Genomic DNA, 27,690 nt, shown 5'->3' with positions numbered 1-27,690 from the left:
GACAGAAAACATAAAAAAGACACTATTTATTCCCGAGGTCAATATACACATATAACATGTGTAAATGGTGTGTTTAATAAAACAAACAAACAAGCAACCGATGAGAAATAGGGGAAAATTCATTGCGAGTTGGTGGTTAGTTTAATTTTATTTAGAGCCCTATACTATGTCAAGTAGGGCAGTATTAAACATGAAACATTTAACTTGTAATATTTCCCCCTTGCTTGGCCTGCTTGGTTTAAAATAAATGTTTAAAGGTACTACATGCACCATGTTCAAATTTAGCCATTGTTACCATGGAAAGGGGAGATCTAGCTAATCATAGAGTTTATGGAGTCACGCCAGGTCACACAAAAAATAATGCACCACTACATGGTCATAATTTTACTTTAGTTAAACAATCAGAAATAATTTGTCTTCATTATTCTTCCTGGAATGAAGCAAAGAAATCAAAATAAATTATTATAAAATGAATATAAATACGTCGTTAATTATAAATCCATAAAATACATAAGTACCAGTGAATAATGTGCGCTAATGTTACTGCTTGTGATAAATAATGGTAAATTAGGTGCTAAGGGGACTTGGGTTCATAAAATTAATTTGAGATACTAGTAGAAATAATTTTATCACATAAACTTAATTTGAAGGCATAAACTTAATTCGATGAATGCATAATGAGTTAGTACTATACTATATAACACTCATTTGGGATGACTACATGAAACAAAATTAAAAATGCTTGAAAAATTATTTCTGGCCCATATAAAATTAATTCTAACACATTAAATTAATGGAAAACAATTTTGACCAGAATGGCCCCAATATACATTATCTTTATTATTCTTCCTAGAATGAAGGCAAAGAAATTATAATTATTATTATAGAACAAATGTTAAGAGCTGTTACTTAGAAATCAATAAAATAAATAAAAAACAGTGAATTATGTTTTTAGTAAAAACTGCGGTTGCCAACATGGTTACCATGGCAACATAAACAAAAATGAACATGGAGTTCATGCTGTGACAAATTCACTTAGGAGAGCATTTGCATAGTAACTGGGATTACTTTAAGAGGAATTTGGAAAAAAATGCAATTTTAAAACGCAAATAGGTTGCTATGGAAACACACGGCAGTAAAAATGCATATCATATTTTGTCTTTCTAACCCAAAATACGCCTTTGGTGTAATATTTCTGTTGATTACTGGATGTTTATATTGGATATTTGGTCATTCTAACCCAAAATATACTTTTGATACAACATTCTGATTACTGCATTTTAGGTGGAATCTTTGAAAAACTGGTGGTTTTTACTCCTGAATGGTTGCCATGGAAAAATCTCACATTAAAATGTGTGTGATTTGTTTTGGTGTGCTAACCAGAAAAACCATTATGATCAATTGTTACATCAATCAATAGTTCATTAATAGGAATTAGAGAAAAAGTAACATTTTCAATCCCAAAATAGTTATTATGGCAACTTGAAACATTAAAATAAGTCTGATTTTTGTGTTCTCTGACCCGAACTCCCCCACTAGATAATTTTCATAACAATCAAAGTAACTTTTCTTGGGATATTAGAAACACTAAAATTTTCAATCCCTAAAATGGTTACCATGGAAACATGGGGCAGTGAAATCGATATCATACTTGGTTTTTTTCGACCCAAAATACTCCTATGGTGAAACTTTCACGGAAATTTAAGCATTATTATTCGCGTTATCATTTCTAAATAAATCTTATATTAATTATTATGTTTTATTTAAACTTGATAGACTGTTGAGCCAAAGGCTTTTTCACGCAGTGTCGAGATGCAAGAAAAATTTTAAAAATCGGTGTAATCTGTGTACCAAATATTTTTATCGGAATGCTGCCGCCATCAACGGCGAAATTGTAACCGACTGTCTTGCTTCTGAGATTTGGAATTAACTTGTCACCTAAAGGGCTAGTTTCAGGGCAGATAAAGTACAAACGTTGACGTCATTTTTATGAGTGCTCCATAGTTGAAATGTTTTGGTCAATTTCGTGGAGAATGCAATCAAAACATTCTAGAATATTATATTATATATATATATATATATATATATATATATATATATATATATATATATATATATATATATATATATATATATATATATATATATATAATTTATTCGATTTATTTCTGTACGGTTTGCCTCATTGTTTAACGAATTTATTGTTACAGGTTTGGAAATTAATGCCATTTTGTTGGAAAGTCAACTGATTTCCAAAGAATTGTCAGGAATAGTAATATTAGGGAACCTTCACTAATTAAAGGGGGTGGGCCGGTTGAATTCGGTGCATACCTGTACTGTAAATTGTGACCCTCCCCCTATTCTCGTGTCTAAGGTGCGACCCTTCCCCTTGTCCGACATTCTAAAACTTGACCCTCCCCTTAATCACTGCAGTATCCCCAGTTTCTGAAACAGTATCAGCTAAGTAATTACTTAACAATTGGTTTAATTGTTATGTAAGTTAGGGATAAATATTATAGGGTCGAAGGCTGGCGTTTTGGGAGGGAGGGTCGCAAATTATTACGCAAGCATTTTCTTTGAAGGGAATAAAATTTCATGCATTTGCGGGAGGGTCACCATATTTCGTGCAACTACAGGTATGAGAAGGCAAAATGTGGCTGATATAGTGCTTCACCCAAAATATCAAATCATAATATATGAGGGTTTACAGGGCAAACTATTGACAATTTTCCCCCACAAACACAAGAACATAAAAAGTGCACGTGTGTACAAGAAATTCGCTTTTTGGATTTCATCGAAAATGTTGATTCACTGTACATGGCAGTCTACGAGAGAAACATGAACAATTCTTATCCAATGTAAAATTTACAATATCTGCGCATTTATAGACATTTTTATAATTAGTTTTAGTGTACTTGATTATATAGGGTGGGTACAAGTCCATGTGTGTGCAAGAAATTTTATTTTGGAATTTCACCGAAATGTTTATTCACTATACATTGTACTCTATGAGAGAAACATGAACAATTGTTTTCCACTATAAAATTAACAATATCTGTGCATTTATAGACGTTTGATAATAAAATTACATACCTTGCCACCTGTCCCGTATGTTTAGTTATTTATTTATTTATTCGTCACATTTCTTGTAAAGTTCCATTGTCTTAACTACATAATTGTTGATGTAATTTTTCTCTTATGAAACAAAAATACAATTCTTGATTTACAACAACAAAAAGGTATGAATCGTAACCATGTTTTACATGCTCGTAGAGCAGAGATGTGACGGGGAGCTAGAAATAGCTTATGTGAAGGTAATATAATATTTGATGTCAAATTTCGTCGCAGTCGCCAGGAGTCATCCCATTGTTATTTTGAACTGCTTGGTCTACATCGTCAGGACATCCCGGTCTGTTACAGCCCAAACTTTAGTAAAGAATATCTGACATACCGTTACTGTGAGGAAGTGTCAATTTATTTGTTTATGAACGAATACTATCTTCATTTTAAAGAGCGGTAGGATATATCGCGTCTCGACTCCCGCAATATCAAGCAAAGTGCACGGTGCGCTGTCGCCCTAATATTTGTGTGCATCACACCCAAAATGTACTGCTTCAGAGATGTCTTTCATCATCGATCCCAACTTATTTACACCAAGAGGTGAGGTACAGACCCACACTTTATCTGTGTATCAAAATTCGGTCTTCGGTCTTTGAAAACAAAGTGGACTGTTTCTGTTTTTCTCGAGGGTCTATGGTTTATATAGGTACGTTCAAATGCACCGACCGGGCAATTTTCGAAAGTGCTGGTTTAGGGGCCCGTTTTACCACCGCTATCAGTGCTAAAAAAGTATTTTAGCATCGGTGGAATGAGCTCTCGTCCAATCAGAATGGCGCATGGTAGCATGATATGATATAATACATATTAATATATACAGGCTTTGTCGACAAACCGAATATTGTGAGTTTGAGCATGCTGTAGGGAGACAGCAAGAAACTGTAGTTGATATATTACATAGAAATATTGCAAAAATCATCAACATTTGCAGCTTCTGCCCTGTTATTTATGGGCTTGTTTGGTTTTTTACAACAAATCACACATGTTTAGATTTTTTCGAGATAAAAGTCATGAAAGGTAACAAAATAGTTTCTAAATTTTGTTAAACTTTTACAAACATTACAACAATTGGATGACATAAAAAATGGTATTCATTATTCATTGAATTACCTACAAAAATTTGAATTGGAAAATGTAAAACATAAAAAGGAACCAAAACATTTCAAGTCCCCCCTTACAGGTAGAGCAAAATTTTCAAGTCCTCCCCTCTACTACCCCCAAAATTTTCAAATCCCCCCTGAATTCCTCCAGCCACCCCCCCCCCCAAACCGTTTTTTGTGAACGCAACCTAAGCTTAAAGGCACATGAGCTGCAACTTTTGACATTATTTTCATGATTTTATTTTTGGATTAAAATTAGTTCATAGAAATGTTCTTACTCAGAGACGTTTACTCAAGTATAATTACCCACTGAGTGGGACTGCATGGAGAGGTTTCAAGAAGATAAATAATAAACGGGTGCCCCACCCAAATATGGTCACCTCCATACAACTACATGATAAACAGCGTAAATGGTGCATGTACACATTTGAATCTTTACAAATACAACATGGTGCAACCCACAGAAAGGACGGGGAAGGGATTCACTCCACTTTGACAGACAATTCCCTGTTTTTCACGTAACATGGCAATATTTTGAAAATGGCGGGAAATATAAAATGAACAAAAATGTGTTAAATTTCTTGCCTATTCTGCTACAAGCAAACGTTGTTGAGGCACGGTTGATGACTATATCGTTCAATTTGCAGATTGCAATGAATATCTGAGGAAATTGGAGGTTGGACAAATTTCGCAGAGTTGCAGCTCATGGGCCTTTAAGTGCGTACCTGTTCAGTATAAATTACAATAAATTGACATCACGCTTTTGACATACACCTCGATTTCAGCCTTGATCTCTGTTGGTCATCTAATAGTACGGATGTTGCTTTGTGCGTTCTAGATTTCTGCAGGTAAATAAATGACGTCATTATGTATGTCACTCCGCGACATGAAGCGGCCATCGTATTTATGAAAAAATGACATAATGGCGATGAATATTCGATATCGCATGCATTTTTATCTCCTAAACAATGTTAGATATTATGTAAACTACATATTTATCATTCCATAAGGTATATGATAAAACCTTTACGGCCCTGATACGGCTATTAGAGAGGTTAAGATTTCATACGGGAACGGAACGGAACCGGATACGTCATCACTTTCTGCGCGCTCTCGTCATGTTCTGATGATGTCACACGTTCTCTTGTCGTTTGGAAGTCGTTTTCTACGTGAAACTGCCACTTTTCTCGTACACCTTTTCCGAGAACGATTTTGACGCTCGCTTCGCCATAGACTTGATATTCAAAACTCACATTCCTTTCGTTTTGTTCTTGTTGCTCTTGGTTTTATCGATCGCCGTCTGATTTTGAGGTATTTTAGGTAACAAAAATTGAAAAAGCACCTCCTGCAGTGCAATCGCAGACGACGACACACGCGCGGCAGACGTCGTTACACTGCACTGCCGATAACATTCAGTCTGGACTGAAATTAACATTGTCATTTGTTTTACTTCCGTGGCTTTACACGATTTTTCTAACACAAAGTAAAATTTCAGTATTTTCAAGTTTTTATCTCCGTGTTCTATCAACCTGATATCAGAGCAAAATCCTTTAGACAATGCGACTGTATGAGTCGGATGTGTGAGTCTCTGGGCATATAAAATCAGCGCGAATTGAATGTATAAACTTCAGTAAACTGTCGCATTAGTGATAGGCTGTTACGTAGATCGTTAGGTTACCATGGACATGTGAACCTTGCTCGGCTACCCAGTTAGCCTACTGCTGCCGTGGAAAGCAAAGCGATGGGGCCGGTCAAGTCTTAATCCGAATCTGTGCAGAACGTTACCAGGGCCGTAAAGAATATTATTATACACCTACGTCTGTAACCTATGGAGTTTTGTCGTACAGTAAGTTTCATTATTATACACCTACGTCTGTAACCTATGGAGTTTCGTCGTACAGTAAGTTTCGGTATCAGAGGACGTGGAGTCCAATAACTTTGACGCGGAGTACAATTGAACTTTAGGTGTTATTGGACGCTATTTGACCTTTGACCTCAAAACACCTTTACGTCAACGCGAGGAAAAAGAAGAGAATATTTTACATTTTTACAACAATTAATACTTCTTAACATTCAGTACTTCACAAAGCAAATCATGGTCAGTCCAAAACCGGTGAATTTGAGTGAAATTATGCTGCTGACGTAAAATTTCTACCACGCGCACTGCGCAGCGCGGGTTCCGACTCTGTGCGCTTAGCGGACGCGCTGAACGCGTTCCCAGTCTGCTCGCGATCGCTCAGTGCAGTGCACGAGAAGCATCCAAAAAAGTCTAAATTAAATTTTTTCAGGTAAAGTTGGACTAAAACGGTGTATAATAATAAGGTTATTTACAAAATACCGGGATTTATGTCCGAGTACATCGTGCAGCGGATATATTGTCCGAGACGCGTAGTGTCGAGGACAATACCTCCGCTGCACGATGTACTCGGACATAAATCCCGGTATTTTGTGAATAACCTTATATTATTTGGTTGTTTCGTCGCTGTTTGTACAAACTCTTGTGAGTTCATTAAGCTGCACCAGACTGAATTTAACAATCAAAACCTCAACTCGATTACCTGTCCGACATTATGGCGCGTTGAGCTCTCAAGCTTGAGTTCGAAATATGCGCGAGCTTGCAAATGTCTGAAATGTCACACGCGTGCTGCGCAGGTCTTCCTGTAGAATATCAATCTGAGTACAATCAGATTAGATTACGGCAACGTCTACTTACGCGTACGCGGTATTCTCTTGCTGTTTTCTGATAGGCGACAGCAAGAGAATACCACGTCGCCGTACTCTACATTTGATTTTAATCAGATTAGGGACGGACCATTAGATCTTGGGAGGGGGGTGGTCAAAAACAGAAAAAAAAAATTCAGAGCAGAAAGTTAGGAAAAAAAAAATCTTCAAACTAGTTTGCAAAATAAAAAAAAAATAAATAAGAAGACAAAGGCGTAAAAAAAAAATTCTGCAAAAGTCTTTAAAATTTTGAATTTTTTTTAGATTTTACCGACAGAAAGCAACTTTCTGTATTTTTTAGTACTTCCTTCAGGCACATTTTTAATTTTAATTTATACATTTAGAGTGACTGTATCCCTTATACTGGAAGTTGTGATTATCTTATCTTTTCAGGACTTTTGTATTCTGATCACTTGAAAATTATGAAATTATAGAGCCTGTTTTCTACTTGTTTCCTGCGTACAAACCAAGCAGGTACACTAGGTAAAACATTGAAACTATGGTATGGTTGTCAAGACAGAAAGTTGTATTTGCCTTTTAAGATCAAGGTTAACAGATGCAGGCCACATCAGTTTCATTTTTTTCACAGCATTTTATTGCAATGATGAATGCAAGAATGGGTGAACAAGTAGAAACACGTCAATAATGATAAAACAACATATCAAGTCATTATGTATTATTTTGCTTTCAAAAAGGCATTTTCAATTCTTTTTTCTCAAAAAACAGCCTCAAAAAACAACAGCAACACATGTTTTAACATTCAACAATATACTACGTAGAATGCCATCTATCCAACAAATCCCAACACAAAAACACACAAAAGGGTTGAACTTTGAAAGTTTCTCGATAGCAAATACTGAATAAATCTGCATGAATAATCATTTTTGTGTAGCAAATTTCAAAGAAATTGGACAAGCCCTTTCAGAGAATACAGATTTTTTGACCATGAATGGCATAAATTGCCCTAAAAAGACAAATATTGAAATTTCAACACATCTATACACATCCTATCAATTTGGACATGCTAAAGTAATACAGAGAAATAGATGTTTTGATCAAAAAAGGGCAACAATTGCTCTAAAAACACAAATATGCAAATTTAACTATATTATTTAGCTTATTTTAGCTTCTCAGCTTGTCAAAATCAATTGTAAATCATGAGATATGCATGATGTTTGGTGGGGTGAATGTAGGCATTTCACCACGCAGTAGAAAGGGAAGCCAGGAAACCAAAATAGTCAATTTTCAAAACTATAGGAAGCTACTGAGGAGCAAGAAGACCATGTTTCAGAGGAAGATGTGTAATCCGAAAAAAATGCTCCCAAAGTGCCACCAAAGAACACCATTTTTATCTCTATTTTTCAAAAGCTCCAACAGCAGGAGGGGGACACCCCCTCCTGACCTCCCCCCGCAAAAATACTCCCCAAGTGCCACCAAATAACACCATTTTAATCTCTATTTTTCAAAAGCTCCAACAGCAGCAGGGGGACACCCCTCTCCTGACCTCCCCCCCCCCTGACCGCTTGCGTGGCCGCTTGTGGTGCTTGGCACCACATCTTTGCCCTCTTTATCTTCAGACAGCGACGAACTAAAAAAAAATTATAAATCTGAAAATTTACTCTGAAAAAAAAATTTGCACAGCTACTCTCAATTGGAAAAAAAATTCAGAAATTTACAATAGTAAAAAAAAAATTTTCACAATTTCATTGTGACCACCCCCCACCCAAGGTCTAATGGTCCATCCCTTAGTCGAATATAAACGTTAACATAGGCTCAAGCCAATCAGATGGCAAGATTCCACCGAAGAATATTATAATTATGGTTCTTTCGACGTCTCTGTATTTTCATCATGCAAATTTTACATTAATATGTTCGACATATAGTCTGTCATTTGAGGATGTTTAAAAAGATTGGTTTATCGGAATATAATAGCTCATTATCATTTATATGAGGATATTTTGAGCTTTGTCTCCATGACAATGCGTTTTGTTTCATACGTCGATAAGTTCAATGATCTGACTGAGGAGAGCTGTCATCATCATCGACAGTTCTCGTGTCACGCGATGATGCGGTATCATTTGTGCCTTTATTTGATATTTTGTCAATATGTTGCCACGCATGAAATGCGCATGCTCAATGTTTCCTAAGTTTACAACTGCTGCCAACTTTGCCTAGCGACAATGAATGTGTGTCTTTCGAGAATGCCTAGTCAAAAGTAATGCCCACACAAGGAGGAAGATCTTAACTGTACCTTGTAGCATACAAGATAATGTTTCTTTCCATGAATACTCCCACAAACCTGTGCAATGGGTAGTGTCTGGTATAAAATCAAGTCTATGGTCACGGTTATCATTCTTATTCTCCAGCCTTTCTCAGACAAGGGCCTGTTTCCTTTCTTCGTTTCCCAGCGAATCATGATAATCAATATAGTTGTGTTTGCTTGATACAATGACACAAAGTCAAATAGATCTCATTATGGCAGAATGGAAATCTGTACTGTATTCGCCAAATCAATCCTCCGTAACAGGACGACAACCTAATAGAAATTGACAAAGATAACACAGTGGCAAAAAGATGGAGAACAACCCACTGTGACCATGCTGAACACTCTGACCATGCTGAACACTGTGACCATGGTGAACACTGTGACCATGGTGAACACTGCATGGTGAACACTGTGACCATGGTGAACACTGTGACCATGCTGAAGGGCGCTAAAACACAGCAATATGTTAGCTACAAGAAATTCTCACGGCAACTTGTGGTGTAGGAATTCTACAAATGCGATAGAATGCCAAAAGTACAAAAGAACACAGCAGTTTTCATCAAATGAACAGTGATATGCCACTGCCACATACATCATTCTTATTCGGTGGGTGAATGAAGTAGACGGGAGTTCCGAGTGGGTGAATGTTTGTAGAGGGGAGTTCTGAATGGGTGGATGAATGTAAGTAGAGGGGAGTTCTGAATGGGTGAATGTACGTAGAGAAGAGTTCTGAATGGGTGGGTTAGGGACCGTTCAGTTTTTACGGCCGGGGGGCCGGCAAAATCCAAGGGGGGGGGGTCATCATAATTTTGGAATCCGCGAAGGGGGGGGGTCATCACTTTTTCACTGGTAGGAAAGGGGGGGGTCACCACATTTTCAAAAACATAATACCTACAATAAAGTTCACTTTATGCCATGGCCATGATCGACCCTCTTTACCGGCGGGCCGCCTTCGGCGGCCCACTACAATAAATATACATTATGTATTACCCATGACCCTCTTAACGGGCAGACACCTTTGGCGGCCCACTCAAATTAGGTTTACTTCATGCAATGGCCATGATCGACCCTCTTTACCTCTCAATGGATGTGGCTGAGAAGTTTGTGCACTGGCATCTCTGCTACACGAATAAAGTGCGCCGCGTACCGGAGTTCAAATCCAAACCATGCGGGTAAATTTGACATATGGGTTTTGGTTATATTTCAGGGGGGGGGGGTCATCAATTTTTTTCGTCTGACAAAGGGGGGGCTCATCTTTTTTCACCAAAAACGCAGGGGGGTCTTTTTTTTTTTTTGAACACCGGCAACAAGATTTTGCCGCCCCCCCCCAGGCCGTAAAAACTGAACGGTCCCTTAATGTTTGTAGGGGAGATTTCAGATTGGGGTGAATGAACGTAGAGGGGAGTTGTGAGTGGGTGGGTGAATGTAAGTAGAGGAGAGTTGTGAGTGGGTGAATGTAAGTAGCGGGGAGGTTTGAGTGGGTGAATGTAAGTAGCAGGGAGTTCTGAATGGGTGAATGTAAGTAGCGGGGAGTTCTGAATGGGTGAATATAAGGAGCGGGGAGTTCTGAATGGGTGAATGTAAGTAGCGGGGAGTTCTGAATGGGTGAATGTAAGTAGCGGGGAGTTCTGAATGGGTGAATGTAAGTAGCGTGGAGTTCTGAATGGGTGAATGTAAGTATCGGGGAGTTCTGAATGGGTGAATGTAAGTATCGGGAAGTTCTGAGTGGGTGATGAAAGTGAATGTAAGTAGCGGGGAGTTTTGAGTGGGTGAATGTAAGTAGCGGGGAGGTTTGAGTATTCTCCTTTGAAATGTGTGGTCATAGCCTAATAATAACAATGGAATGTAAATTTTTGTATTTGCCTCGTATTGATTTGCAGGAAGTCGTTGGAAAGTTGATTAATTGCTTAAGTAGGATGTGAATCATAATTACAGGAAGCTTTCACTCACGCAGAGTTTTAAAGAGTCGCATAATTAGAGTTGATTATGGCATGGAATAGATGCGGAAATAGGATTTAACTGTGTGAATACATCTTCGATTCAGTTTAACATAGTCATAATTGTATGTGTGCCAAACATCAATTACAGTCTGCCATTAAATATTATATCAATCGTTTGTAGATTTACATGAAAAAAAGTTTGTTTCACAGGCTAGCTACCTTTCATGACTTGTTGTAGGGACCGTTCAATTTGTAACGGCTTGGGGACAGAAAATTGTTCTGGTGCCCCTGTCAACAATGTATTGTACCGTACTCACAATCTCATTTTCGTTTTGAATTATTTAAGATTGCCTATCTAATAATATTTTCTATTCATCACATATAAAAAATAGCGTGAAGCATCTGAATGATTATTTGATTATATCAAACAATCTAATTAGTTTCAAGAAATGCCAAAATGTATACAGTTAATGTGACTAATGTCTTCAGAGTACAACGAATGTAGTCCTTTTGGATTACAAGTTGTAATAAGTCATTCTCTTAGAAAGAATAACAAATATGCAAATGTCCTTTTGTTCTGACAAAAACAGATGCAACTAATCTCCCGACTTTCGTTCATGTACTTTTTATGGATGAGCTCAAGATTGTTGGAAAATCTTTTTACAAAAACTACTATTTCCTTGTTTGGATGTTGACAATATATATATATATATATATATATATATATATATATATATATATATATATATATATATATATATATATATATATATATATATATATATATAATTTAGTTTAGATTGTGCCATATAGACCTGACTCTAAGATGAGTGTAATATTTTGCTAGCCTGCGGCTTGTGTGAACATCTGGCCTTTGTGAACCTGAATTCCGTGTGAACTTGAAGCCTGTGTGAACTTGAAGCCTGTGAAGCGTGTGAAGTTGCGGTTTCTTACTTTCGTAAGAATTGAAAATTCACTTTTCCTCGTCGAATGACGGCCGTGTGATCTTGAAGTCTGTGTGAACTTGAAGCCTGTGGAGCGGGTGAAGTTGCGCTTTAGATATCGACAATATGTTATTTGTTTCTTTAATACCGACTTTTATACGCTGACCCCTGACTTAAGGGGACAGTTTGAGCTAAAGTTCAAAGTTCAGTTTTGAGGCGCATACTGCTTTGCTATAAAAGAGAGTTACGATACAAAAAATATACACTTTGTATATCTCTTACTCATCGTGTCTCAGTATTGATAATTGACGATGGAAAACAAACTGAAATTAGATATAAACAGCACAGCCACCCAACTGCGCAAAGTAAACTTCTAAACAAAGACCAGAACTTCTTTTAATATATAACGTGCACCTGTGGCTAGCCTTTCCACAGCTAGAGTGACATGGAACCTGTCATTTACTCTGTGCTGGCATAATTATGGCAAGACAAGTCTTTATAAACTTGCCAAAGAATGTTGTTAATAAGATATATAAATTGTATTTACACCATAGATAATGACTTCAGTGTATGAAAAAGGGTCACCTTATGTGCAACAATAATTTTGAGCACTGAAATAAGGCTACATTTTACCAGGTTGACATGTTTTTGAAAACCAAGTGACCAACCCTCTTTCTGTGCTGTGTGAAGAAAACATGACATTCCACAATTGCAGTTTTTAAAATTTCAAGTGACCCCCTTGGATTTCGCTCCCGCCTCGACCGTAAAAATTAAATGGTAGTTAAAGTGATTTATGTATATGTAATGTGTCCGTTGTAACACAATTTGACGACAGGATAAAAGCGTTGCCACTATCCCAAAGGAAACGTACAGTGTAAGTTAAAATAGAAGTGTTACATCGCGGAGAGAGGTAAGTCTTGTCGGATAATAGTTGTTGAACACAGACTGACGGATAATAGTTGTTGAACACAGACTGACGGATAATAGTTGTTGAACACAGACTGGCTGATAATATTTGTTGAACACAGACTGATAAGGACTTTGGAGGAGATGAAAAGGCAAATATTTGTAAATTACAAATACATATCACAGGTGAATCGATATAATTCGGAGCCATTTTTAGGTTTTATATTGAAGCATTAAATGTTTGACACGTCTCAAAAAAACAATGACTCGAATGTAAAAAAAAGTTGCAGACAAACTTTTCCAAGTGCAGCTCATGAACATTGAAAGGCATTTGTCATTTTAAAAGAACTTCAAGTGGAATAGAGTCAGCGTCATTGAAATAATTTAACTTAAGAGATAACTTAATGTTTGGTTATATTATTTATGCACACTCTATCTTGTTTCTTGTATTCACAACACTCTTTTCATACTTTAATGTGCATATCTACTTCATACAGAAAAAACATCCTTTGGTTACATTTGTCATTCACTTTGAAACAAACACTCAATCAGCCTCCACCATTTCATCGTTTTGCATTCTTTTCTTCGTGCCATTAGAGCACTTTTTTCAATCAGTGATTGTTTTAATCTCATTATACCCCAACTGTCTTCATTTTCGAGATTAAGAGGATTACAAATCTCCCATATTATTATTATTATTTATGTCCATGCACACTTTTATTGAAGACAAAGCGTAGTCACATAAAACCGTTATAGTTAGGGATAGATACAGCAATAGGACTGAACGAGAATTGATTTACTTTTTGTACTGCTTTTTGTCATGTTTCCTGTGAATTTTCACATCGATGCATAAATAAATATCATAAATATAATAAATTTTAATAACCTTTACCCTGACTTTTGGTATGAGTAATCCTTATTCAAAATATGGACCCACTCCGTATAATTTATGTTCAATTCCTACTCCATTAGTTTTATGCATGCGATCGGCGGACATCCCTTCGATTTATTTCAATATATAATAAAACTGAAATCACAATAACAAAGGTCACATGAGCTATTAAGCACGATCCATTGACCATGGATTCAGTAATCAATATGTCATGTCGTTGTCACAGTCGTTAAGAAAGTTGGTCATATTTCCGACCGGACGACAGTAGCACGAATTAGACCTGCAATGGGGACATGTGTTTCCGCCATAGAATGCCGCTTAATTAATTCGACAAATAGAACACAATAGTTCTCAACAAGCCGTTTCAATTGAGTGAAAGCAGCTGTCCCATTTCCAGCTTTCATCCCTCATAAAATTTCCTTTCGCATTCCAGACTTTGATTCTAAATTCGCTATCGAAACGGATATTGATGTGAAATTGAGGATATGCCGTTGATGAATAGCTGACAGTTGAAAGTTGAAAATACATCGACTAAATGTGAATACAGCTTAGTTTAAGTCATTTCCCTGAGGCAATTTACCCTCACCAAACGTTTGACAATACGCAAACCTTCTTGCGTCAAATATTCGTTTTAATAAATGAAATTTAATCATGAACGTTGAAAGGATCCATATTTACTTGTTATAGATCAGACATTGTGTTTATGACTTGCCTTAAGCTCGTATGCACCTCGAAAGTAAAAGATTTAAACTTTTGCTAAAAAGTCCCTTAAGGAATCTTTCAGCCGTTCTCTTTCAAAATAAAAAAATTAGGGGTCACGGTGCAAATTTGGGTTCAAAAGAAACAAATAACCCAAGATTTACCGATATTTGAAATTCAAAATGGCCGCCATCCCTGTGCTACCTCTATGGAGGAAAATAAAATTTTGAGTTTTCGAAAAAAACTATGACGGTCAAAAGTTTTCTTACACCAAGAGCTTTATAATGAACCCTCATAAGTAGTAGATCAGAAAAGAATTGTAAAAGTTTGAGAGCAAAAGTATCTGTGCATGACGAACAATACTGACAACGTTGCTCTAACCAACGTATATGCTATATGCGTTCAACTGAAATTAATTTGACCTTGTTGGCTGCAGTTAACCGTCAAGGATTGCTCTCTTCACTGACCTCTAGTGCTCCCTTAAAAAAACCAAGATAATTAGCTAGATGTCATGAATAATTACAATTGTATTTAACTATATTTAAATATGATTGATAAAATTGTGAGGGACTGTTCAGACTATATGCGATTAAATGTTTTGTCAATAATGCACACTATTTAATCCTGCATACTGGCGTAAGTAAATTCATTAGGTGTAACGAATCAATATAATGTTGGTCCATTGGTTTCGCGGTCAAATATTGGTTTGCTGGATTTGAATTTGAAAAAAAAATCCTTTGAATTATTTCCAAAACCTGTCTTCACGAAGACTGGGTTTTATACTGGATCCTTATTTTGAATAAATTTCCAAAATCCGTCTTCATGGAGGCTTACACTTTGTATTGAGTGAGAGAAATGATATTTTCATTACCCTACATGACACTCATATTATCTACAGAAAGGTTAAAACAAAGCGTTGTCATGGTAAACATTACTATATGATCAACTACGTAACAGGCATATTGTATCAGCAGAGAGTATGTTGTACAGAAGTATACTAAATGCCGTCTACTTTGTGAGTTTACTTTGCAAAACCCAATGGGATCCATTTCATGTGTGGGATTTACAGTCAAATGGGTTCCATTTCATGTGTGGGACTCACAGTCAAATGGGTTCCATTTCATGTTTGGGACTCACAGTCAAATGGGTTCCATTTTATGTTTGGGACTTACAGTCAAATGGGTTCCATTCTATGTTTGGGACTCACAGTCAAATGGGTTCCATTTCATGTTTGGGACTCACAGTCAAATGGGTTCCATTTTATGTTTGGGATTTACAGTCAAATGCCACGATGGCAGTGTATTATGTAATCTAAACATTTTTAAAATGGAATGATCTCTACATGACTGAAGTAATAGTGACATTGCCCTGAGTAACTTAAACTTTTGATTTTTTGCAATAAAAATGGAAATGTGTATTAACTTACAAGAGATAACTGTTCAAGCGACTCGCAATTCATTTGATACTATTTATACAAAAAAACTCAATGATATACATTCCCAAAGTAAATCAAGGCTAATTGCACACATGTAAATTTTGGTGTAATGCAGTATGTCCCCTAGATATATTATTATTTCACTCTAGCATATCGGTAACAAATTTGTTCAAAGTCGGCACAAATATCCCATATGGCTAATAGGCATGCCGTTTTCTTTTGCCTTTTTATTCGCGACTTTTACTCAGACATGCTTGAAACTTCAATCTATTTGAATAACAATAGCTGTCGTCATAGAAACACTATTAAAATATTTCTTTCTCCTAAAAGAATCAAGATAATTTACTTTTAGTAACGGTAACCAAATCTCACTACAAGGGAACATGTTGACAAGTCTACTGGTCTAGAGGAATTAGAAGCTTTGTATAAATTCAAACCAATGACAGTGATAAACATTTATATGTTGGCAATCTTATGATCAACTACAGTGGAATTTAGGAATTCAAACGAGGATTGGTAGACAACGAAAGAAATATGGGGACAGCAGTTTTATTCATATACAGGCACTCTTTTGTGGAAAGACAAATGTTGGACTTTGACAGATATTTATTTATTGGTACAAATCATTCACTCTGAAGGAGAATTTTCAAGGGATATTGCTGGGATCGCTGTAAACACATTACAAAATCAGCGTTTGTTGAGTTATGAGTAAGCTTACATCCTGGATATTTTTACACATCAAGCTAGTACAGTGAAAAAATGTATGCCCAATGATGTCTTTTGGAATACTATTTAGTTCCATAGAACTAACTCTTTGTGATCCTATCTATTATTTTGTTGAGCAACTTTCGACACGAATCGGCACTTAGCTGATGCTAGTGGAAATGAAACGTGCATGCGCACTGGATGTTTTGACTTGTTAGAGCTGGACTTGAGCCATTCATTGAACATCGATTAACATGATAATACCAAAGTAGTACACGCTAAATAACTTTTGAGAAATGAAGAAAACTTTCGGCACTTCACGTCTGTAAAAAGTAGCTTTGTGTAGTAGAAGACAAACTTTGAATATTGTGTAATGACCTAGTAAATGATTTTGATGACCACTGACTGTGTTATACGATATTCTAATGCACATAATCGTAGTGGTCTCTGCTCTCACTTACGCAGGAGGAACTTTGAAAGTCATTCTTCTATGACATTCTTCAATGAACAATATTAATTCTTCTGTCAATGCGGAGAAATTATCGCCAATTAATACTCTAGGTAAGTCACAGAATTGCATTAGATCTATTCAAAACCATTAATCTAAGTAAGACCTATACTAAATAAATAATGCCATCGGATATTGGCCATTACGAGGAAACTTCCGAAAATTCAGCATGAGCTATTAGAAAGGTACTATGAAGAGATGGTAATTAATTACCTTTCTTTGTGCATGGAATGTAATAGTATCAATTTGGATGTATGGTTTGAGTTGGTAAGCAATTTTAAATAATAAGAACTGCCCATACTCATAGATTTGCCCTTTCTCATTTCACTGGTATGTGTGCGCTATCATAGTGAGAACACCAGTGTGGGATCGATTTGTTCTCACGCTCTGTATTATTGACCAAGTGAAATGTATTTTCGTTTGACGAACAAATTTATTATTCTTTTCCCGGGCCCACTCCAGGGCATGCGAATTATCTGACGAATGAGGGGTTGCCTACTGCAAAACCTAGAATTATTACGCGGGAAGATGACATACCTCAAAGTGAACGAGTTTTGTATACTCCCCCGACGGTGACAAACATGTGAAATTTTCCAGAGCACGATGCGGTATGTTTATCTTTGACTGGTGCATCGTAAAACAATTATGTAGTAGTGCTGTTAGAGGTAGAAAAGTGACAACATTTGATCTGGGTAATGGTTGACTATATTTTTCGAAGGGGATATATTATCAAAGAAACTCATTGATGGCAATTGCGTTTTCCTCGATAAAATACGCTAACTACATTTTTGCAAGTATTGAAGGGAAGTGGGGAAGATGACTCAATGCGCCTACCGGCTGGGATAGAATGCCTCACACTCGTACCGGCTGGGATAGAATGCCTCACACTCGCTACGTAATTTCTGTCACACACAGGCCGGAGACACAAATTCCCAAACTCCTGTTAGTTGTCATTTGAGTGTGAGATTCTGTTAATCTGGCCACAGAGTCGATTTTCAAAACTCTCCATACATTTCAAATTAATTCACATCGTTCATTTTCATTGAACGCTGTTCTCTAACCGAGTAACCTCATTCAACGGTCTGACCTTGACACATCTCTTAAAGATAATGGCGGATCCCACTACGCCGATATTCTGAGAGAAAATGAGGTCATCTATAATCGCCATTGCGAGTTTCATGAACTCGGTCAGCAAGTGAGACAACGTTTATTTGAGACTTTACAGACATGTCTCAGCTGAAATCTATGAATAAGACCAAGAACATGTTTGGTATGCATCAGTCAATTTGCGAACAACTGTAACAACAAATGACAGTTAATGGACAAAGAGGAGCATGATACTGGATCTTTATGAAACAGTTGCCTCTTATATTACAGGCCATTTAAGTGTAATTTAGTAGGGTACTTTGCATAATACTACAGAAGCTGCAGTTTTACGTTTAAAATAATTTTAAAGCTTCATCAGCTGTGCTGTCAATGTATTTTTAATCATCTGTTTTTTTTTCTGTCTGCTACAGTCTCCAGTCTTACGTTAAAATATGTCGAAATGCGTTTAATATCATGTCTGATATTCTGCTCTTCTCCAGCACGTTCTCTCCATTTCCATTATTCCTGTCATTTTTCAGTATTTCTAAGTTGGAAAAGTAACGCAACACTGTCTACAATTATCTAAGCGCTCATGTTACTTAGAGGACATTTTATATGAAGTGGTTCGTTTACTTAAACCTGCAGTATTACACAAGTTCCCCATATCAAAATTGTTCTGTAAGGGACCGTTCAGTTTTTACGGCCGGGGGGGCAGGCAAAATTCAGGGGTGGGGTCATAATTTTGGAATCCGCGAAGGGGAGGTCATCACTTTTTCACTGGTAGGAAAGGGGGGGTCACCACATTTTCAAAAACATAATACCTACAATAAAGTTCACTTTATGCCATGGCCATGATCGACCCTCTTTACCGGCGGGCCGCCTTCGGCGGCCCACTACAATAAATATACTTTATGTATTACCCATGACCCTCTCAACGGGCAGACGCCTTTGGCGGCCAACGCCAATTAGATTTACTTCATGCAATGGCCATGATCGACCCTCTTTACCGGCGGGCCGCCTCCGGCGGCCCACTACAATAAATTGACTTTATTGTAATACCCCATGACCATCTTAACGGCCGGACACCTTCAGCGGCCCTGTTCAGTAAAGTTTACTTCATGCAATGGCCATGATCGACCCTCTTTTTACCAGCGGGCCACCTTTGGTTGCCCACTAGAATGAAGTTTACTTTACGTAATGGCCCATGACCCTCTTAACCGGAGGGCTGCCTTTGGCGAACCACTCTAATAAAGGTTACTTTACACAATGGACATAAGTTGTCTATGGAAATGAAGTTAAAATTGCCTTACAGTCGTCCTAAGTAACCGACGTTTGCACGGATGTGGCTGAGAAGTTTGTGCACTGGCATCTCTGCTATATGAATAAAGTGCGCCGCGTACCGGAGTTCAAATTCAAACCGTGCGGGTAAATTTGACATATAGGTTTTGGTTATTTTTCAGCAGGGGGGTCTCATCAATTTGTTTCGTCTGACAAAGGTGGGGGGGTCATCATTTTTCGCGAAAAATGCAGGGGGGTCTATATTTTTTTGAACACCGGTGACAAGATTTTGCCGCCCCCGCCCCAGGCCGTAAAAACTGAACGGTCCCTAAATATAGCTAATATCTTGACAATCTACTCATATTGACAAATAATGCGCTGATCGGGTATGTTTTGTCCATTGACGCTGGAACGTTGGCTCAGTTACCCGGACATGCACAAGCTTTGAATGTATTATAAGCAGATGTTTGACGGACGCTTTTGTAGCAAATTCACTTCAAGTCTTCATGACATGGCTTTGCTGGCATGATATTATATGTGAATGTTTTAAAATGTTATTTTGGCAAGATCAAAGCAGGACCACACACACCAGGTCACACACACTATGACTGGCCTGGTTTCCTTGTAAATTTCAATGGATGATATTTCATGGAGAACGGTACAAGCTCTGCAAATAGTCTACTCTATTGCATTCAGCCGTCGATGCCATTCTACACCTCGTTTTACAACCAGATTACTTGAGCTTTGATACTGGTTTTAGTTTGTATAAGTGTATTTTGGCGTTTTTCATTAAACTAGAAGTACTATTTACATACAATTCATATTCGAAAATATGCACACAATGTAAAATGGCACCAGACGTGAAATGTTGTAAATCAATATAAACCACAGGATATTTAACATTATTCGATCTTTAACTTTCCATTTAAATTTACCTCCGGATTTTAGCTTTCTGGTAGTCATTTTACATAACAAATCATTTCACTGCGTAATACAGTGAATATACCACACAGCAGAAAAGTTTCGTTTTCAATGAATTGAAGCCATGGTAAGCTTATGTGTCGATATCAAAATGACGGAGGAGTGAGAACCATCGAGCCAGTGGGTTTGAATTTAATATTGTTTGAAATGTCATGCAAAAGGAGAACCCTCCCGGAATTTATAATTCCAGATGACAAATGGAAAACTGCATATTTTCATGAGACGTGGTGTTGGTATAGCTCTACACGCATCGATGGCACATATCTGTTAATCAGTCTGATATGCGAGCCTAACCTTTAGGATATTTTTGCTCAAAGAAAATAGAAACACGTGAGATTTTCCTTCTTGGCGACGGTACCGTAGGGAAGGTATGCTGAAATGGAAGACAAACATCCGAAACTATTTAAACATGACTGGAGACACACTGACCGAGAAACGATAACAAGGGAGCAATCTATCAGTCACAATCTATAGCATTTAGAGTGACTAATGCATGTACCAAGTCAAGTCCAAAGCCAAGACACAGATGGTGTGCGAGATACTTGTCTTGCGATAAAACTAATTAACCGTTATTTATTCACAAAATGTCAAGTAAAATGTCAAGTAAGATGTGAAAGAGGAGAAAGAATATTCACAAAAGGAAGTATACTTTCATAATGATTGCAACTAAAATTGTCCTTTCAAATGTTAATTTTCATAATTCTTCAAGCAAAAATCCAAATTATCACGTGACTCTATAGAATACATTCATGTTTATTATAAACTTTTCCCATCTATTTCCATCGTCTGTTTGGTAAATACTTCCGGTTCCACCTCCCTTCCATTCAGTAAATCTTCTCCAGTACAGTGTGTTGCATAGCGCCCACGTCTTCCTGAATGAGCAAGTTTTCTTGTTTGCTAAATGGTATATGCAGTGAAAATTATACCAAACCAACTAACTTGACCTAAAACAGGTATCACTTTTGATCGATTTACTGATAGTTCCAGATCGAGGGTCTGGAAAAGTGATCAATCAATACGTAGATATTTCAGAGAGGTACGTTTACGTTATTCTTGTCGATTATTATGATTATGCCGATAAATTGAAAACGGTTGCGTGGTCACAAATTATACAATTACGTATGTATTGTACAGCCATCATTTTTCTAATTTGAAAAACAGAAAGCTTTGGAAAGATGTGTTGGATGAAAGATACTCTCTGCTTACTATACTATTTACGATAAGATCTGTCAACAAATGCATATCTAGGCAGCCCGACCCTCGAAGTAAATATTTTCATAATTGCAAAGAAGACATAAGAATTAACTTTGCAAAAACTTTAAACCTTGTGAAAGGAAAAGTGCTTGAAGTTTTTATTTGATTTTGCAGAAGTGGTCGTTTCATAATGTCCATTCCTCATTTTAGTATATTTACTTGATTAAGATGAAAGTGGGCAGTTCCACAAAACAGCTTCAAACTTGTTTTGTCAAGGACAGCTATGGAACTCGATCTTGTGTGAATTAACATTACGAGAATTCAAATATAGATTCGAGCTCGATTGACATACATAGATATTATTTGCAAATTTCTGTAATGAGCCACAACCCAGTAATATTCAAATGCTGCGTGATTTCATGGAATTAGCAACTATCACATCGACACGTACCTGTATTTCCATTCTGTATAGCTATCACCAATGCAGTCCTTCCATTTGCGTCGGTACAGTTCACATTCAGTCCTTTGCAGTACTCAAGAGCGTATTTCATCGCTTTCTTATCACCCTTTTCAGCAGCTACCAGGTAAAGCTTCTCTACGGCGCTGGACACCATTTTCTACACACGTGTCAATCGTTTTCTGGGAAACAATCACGACCTAAACATGTACAGCAGTTTTATTCGTAAGATGTGGCTGACACTGTGTGTTCCGCAACAAACAAACTTCGTGAATATAGCTAGGCATGACGATGAGTTGCTCATTTTCGTACTGACCTAGGGAGTCATTTATATCGTCTGCTGAATATTAATGTCATTAAAATTTGAATAAACTCTGCAAACTGTCATGTCGTTACGAACTGCGTCAACCACGTTTTGAATTGCCAAGTCGACAAAACGTGTTTTAGAAGACTTACAATATCTCTTGACGCCACAATCAGTTGTGCAAATATACATGTTGAAATCGTTATGAAAACACTTACTAGTATTTTTAATCTCATGCACTATATAGTAAGGATAATTTTGGCGGCAACGTTCCCTAGTAATGGACTTGGAGTTTGGTGCTTCACTAATCCGTTCATACTTGATGAGAGTACAAAGTGTTGTATGTACACCAACGAACGTACATTTGGTGTACACTGCACGATGCTTTGTCATTTGTAGTCCTCTGAATTGAAGAACTTGACATACAAAACTGAACAGAAATTTCAAACGTTCACCAATACAATAAACACCCAAGTGTTTCTCCTTGGGTCACTAACATGATAAACCAACGGGGAACAAAACACTTCATCAATAGTCAAAGTTTTATGGTGTTGAAAGTTCAAATATATTTGATTATTCCTGTATACGAGAGAGAGAGAGAGAGAGAGAGAGAGAGAGAGAGAGAGAGAGAGAGTCGTGCAAATTCTCTATGTTCTGTGAACATTCACCGTTTCTATTGTAAAGAACAGACAGCTGAAAATCTGTTTTGTTCGAGTCAGGTTTTATTGACAGTACGATAGGTGTTTGCTTTTATCAAATGGAAAGTATTCTCTATCATATCTTACAAGCTTTATTTCTCACAAGATGGAAGAGAATCTTACAATGAGTATAAACACATCGATTAGGATGTGTATGTTGTTTGTTTCCTTTGCATTCGTGGCGAGTGAACATGACATGGCATTGGATTTATGGACCGATTAGCGTGTTTACCGTGTCTCCATAGACATAAATCATTTTTAAAATGTACATTCTTCTGACCGTTGTCGATTTTAACCACACACAGACTGTCCATTAGAATGAAACACAGGTGACAGAGCAGGGTTTAAATTAAGTTGTAATTACCAGAGTTCGGTTCTGATCTTATATTGAATGTACGTTCTGGTTAAACTTTAGCATTTAATGAGAGTGAAATTTGACAAGGCAAGGCGACGGATGCAATCGAAGAGTTGGTCAGCTGCCATCATTTAGGAGTTATTCATGGTGAGTCTGGACACACATACAACTACGACCGATTAATATCCAATAATACAACTTGAATAAGACAACTCATGTAGATCACGATACCCTGACGTCCAATTTAAGTAATTTTACCATAACATGTGTCTCGATTTAGCTGATTATATAGCGATATTAAAGACAAGCATTGATCCTTGGCATAGTTTTCCAATCTGATCAATGTCTGCTATTTCGTAGCTTAAACCGATTAGGAAATTGACCGGCTACGTACGTGACTGCCACAACTTATAAACGAAGTACACCCTTGATAAAGCCTATTTCTATTCGATAAATCTTGATTTATGTCATTTAATCACAACAATTTTAAACTATTTGATCGGAAACGGAGCAAGCTGGATTGTCAAGCAGCTGACCTTAACACAGTTAAGCAGCTGCTCACAATTTGATTTTGTTTTCGTGTGTGGTGCACAAATAATACATTATTGCACCACACAAAGGTCACACATCAATAAATATCCCGGTTAAAATCATCACTACGTGATCTGTGATCGCTGTTCAGAAAACAAAACCAGATACCTGAAACTAACAGACAGGAAAATAGTATAAAAAAATAAAAAAACAAAATGTGAATTTTCTTATCGTAAGCCGACTGGATAAAATAGAATAACACCTCATATCGTGCTTGCTGAAAATACCATCCGTGTCAAAAGATCCTTATCAGATTTACTCTAATTTTATGACTATACAAAATCCATGACACGATGGCGAGCCATCTAGCACAAGCCCGGCCCTTTATCAATGTGCGGAAGAACAGTGTGTAAGCCATTCAATTTTACAAAATGTAGCAAAAATGCAATGGATTGTGTTCACTGTCTTTATAATATGTACAACACTTACCGACAGAATATGTTTAAGCTGTATTGCAGATAATTTTGACTCGTTGAGAATCCAAAAGCTTTACTGTGCAGCTGCAGAAAGTCGAACGCTTAATGAGAGCTGTTGAGCGCCAGTACCATAACCAAGCAGGGAGCAAGGAGAAGTTGATAAAGAAAATCGATATACTAACCATCTTGTTTTCGTTTCATTTTACGCGAGCAAAGTCAACCTTGTATTTCACATTGAGCGGTTTAGAGTTTTTCATTATTACAATATTTAACATTTAAATAAAGACATGCCTAGAAGCATACTTATAAACAAAGCAGTGGATAGTTCAGGCAAATTTCTTCTCTCTAAAATCGATACACACAAATTTAATTTAAAATGCATTGTCACACCCGTGTATTTTTTCATTTCTCGGTAAGATCAGCCATTTATAAACGCCTCCTTAACCTTTACAAAGCACATTTATTCAATTTGAGAATGCTGTTAACTTATATTTAGGCTCTAAGCACTTGGCATTTTTGAACATTTTTGGCATCATATGAGACGAAGGTTATAATGAGAACTAATTCGTCAGACAAATTTAACTCAACATCGATTAATACATGCATCAGAATCGAGAATGTTATGCAAAAGTTGTTGAATTTTTGGACTACATTTGTACATAGCATGTCTACAGAGACAGTTCTACACAGCTTTAGCGCAGTCTATCGATATATGTCAGAGCGATGCAATTACTGGAAGTTGTAACCATAGCAACGATGAGGAAAGTTGCAAAATGGTCTTTCAGATATGGTTGCAATTTCCTTTTTTTTCTTTCAAACGTTTTGACAATTTCCGCCTTTCTTCGTAACAAAGATTTTCATGGGAACAGATTCATCGAATCAGTAATTACTGACTAATCGCAGCTTTTTGCGTTTTGTTACAGTGTTGATCACAATTACTTAGTTTTAGAAATAACAACAGCGTTACCAAGCAGCTAGTCGTTATCACACATACAATTTTCGATGTCTGTGTCAAAGTTTGACGATATACACCAAATAAGCCTGCTTTTCTGACATTGAAATTACTAGGAATTTACTTGTTCAGAAATTTGCCAGGTATCTCGTTGAGAGTTTGCTTTCCGTTGAAAAGCTGTGCAATTCTTATCATAAATGCGGGTATGCCACAGCAATGCTCTGTAAATTATACAAATTCAACTCTTCGGTTCGAATTCCGTTGCTTAGCTGAATTTTATGTTCATTTCAAAATTTATGTTTTCAAGCTCTATTTACGTGGAATATTAATGACCAGAGCATAGTAAAATATCTTAACAAAAGAAAAAGAATGTCCATAGATTTTGTACATCCTGTCTCTCCTCTAATAGCAATATAACATAGGAATAGAATATGGGGATGACTTTAAAGGGCTCGAATTGTATGTGACCAGACGATCAAGAAATGTTAATACAAAACCACTCAACCAGAGAAGTATATCGCATTGACATCCAATACAGATCCTCTACAGATTAGATTTCTGACGAACGAAGCCTAGAGATCTTGTCAAATCAAACAGTCATCGTTGACACATGATATAACAGATTGAAATTTTCCAATCTTGATTTCTGTGCATGACTCATGGCAAATAGTGCGCGGAAAATAACGTTATGAGAGATTCACAGGTTCCCACAGCGGCCGTTAAATCAATATTACAGGTACTTCAGTTTGAGTGTTGAAATGTTGGTGTTCTCTTGTTTTGCTCCGCATTACAGTACGAGTATTCAGATATCGTTAGAAATCAGTGATGTGTCAACAATAAGTGTAATAGTTTTTTGCTCAATAAAAAAATTCATATAGCCATTCTATAATTAGCAAATTTGTTTATAGGAAATTCATTTAAAATTCAGTCTTCATTATCGCTAGTCACACACTCTCAGTGGAATCTCTACTGTTCAAGATGAAAGTAAGACACTGGACGTTACTTCAGAGAAAGCCGACATAGCGATGGACCCTGTTGTAGAGTGATAACAGAATGTCACATGATTAGCAAGCATGTATCAGTGCATCAAAATATTGATACTTCGATCTGCAATTGTACAGTAGTACAGAAATCGATTTCAGGTTGCGAATGCTATAACATTAATATTGTAATCAATTTGAATCATGATGACAGAACGGGACGGAAACTGGGAACGCTACATTTGGAGTTATGAGAATTGAAGTCCGCTAAAAGACTTCTGGGAAGCAGTTAACACATAGGTCAATCTGAGTATCGTCATCAGTTGTAATGGAACAGATGATGATAGTGAAATTGATATGCAACGTTGGAAAGAAAACAGCGAGTGGTTGGCTAATCGTAGAAAGGAATCTCGTCCTTACTTTACATGGTCATAAATTTAGATTTAATGTAGTAGACATTCTCTAGAGAGACACAAAGAGAGAGTTGAGATGACTTCTATGGAGAGTCGTGTCAGTCAGCTTGTCATGACGTGTTTGACTTAGTTGTATGTTATGGTGTATCATTGATCCGTAAGGAAACCTTCAATATATTTCATTTGATTGACTCCTTGTATGATCAAGGAAAATGTATATGATCAAGAATCTAGTGACAGAGGTAGTTATGATGTTTCGATTTGATGTAAGCCCTTGAAATGTTATCAAGAAAGGGCGATGTGTCCTCCTTTTACATCGATTATGCAGTTTGGTACCGACAAGAGAATGTAAAAATAATATTGGACAATGTCATTGCCGGATAATATGACATGTGTTTGTTTGTACTTCGACTGTTATGATGGTAGTAATTGTGTTTATATTCTACGTAAAATGGATATATGGTCTTTGAATTACGCTTTTATTTACTCGGACATGCTTTTGTTTGGTTTTTCAGATAGATCATTGAATGGCATTATTTGTGCGATTGCTGATAAATACTGACATGTCCTTCACGGCTTATTCTCTTAAAGTCAAATGAAATCTAATTACCGACGCATATTCCCTTAAGCATGCATGTGTCAGCGTTCTACGTTGATGCATAACGACAGTATACACACTTTATAGATATGTTTTCAATATAACGTTGTTAATTTTTCGAAGGCACGTAATTTGCAGCAAATGTGCTTGTCTA

General features: G+C 36.9%; 1 protein-coding gene across 1 annotated transcript in view; it reads right to left on the bottom strand.

Annotated features, from left to right (window-relative positions):
* The window catches only part of LOC139132760 (short transient receptor potential channel 4-like), a 37,957-nt gene extending 15,422 nt beyond the window's left edge, over positions 1-22,535 (bottom strand). The window contains exon 1 of the mRNA XM_070699023.1: positions 22,224-22,535. Coding sequence (XP_070555124.1) covers positions 22,224-22,386 — 163 coding nt within the window. The 5' untranslated portion in view covers positions 22,387-22,535. The remainder of the gene's footprint in view (positions 1-22,223) is intronic.
* Positions 22,536-27,690: the final 5,155 nt, after the last annotated feature.

This window comes from Ptychodera flava, chromosome 5, assembly GCF_041260155.1.
Source record: "Ptychodera flava strain L36383 chromosome 5, AS_Pfla_20210202, whole genome shotgun sequence".
Taxonomy (NCBI): Eukaryota; Metazoa; Hemichordata; class Enteropneusta; family Ptychoderidae; genus Ptychodera; species Ptychodera flava.
This window is presented reverse-complemented; position numbering and strand designations above follow the sequence as displayed.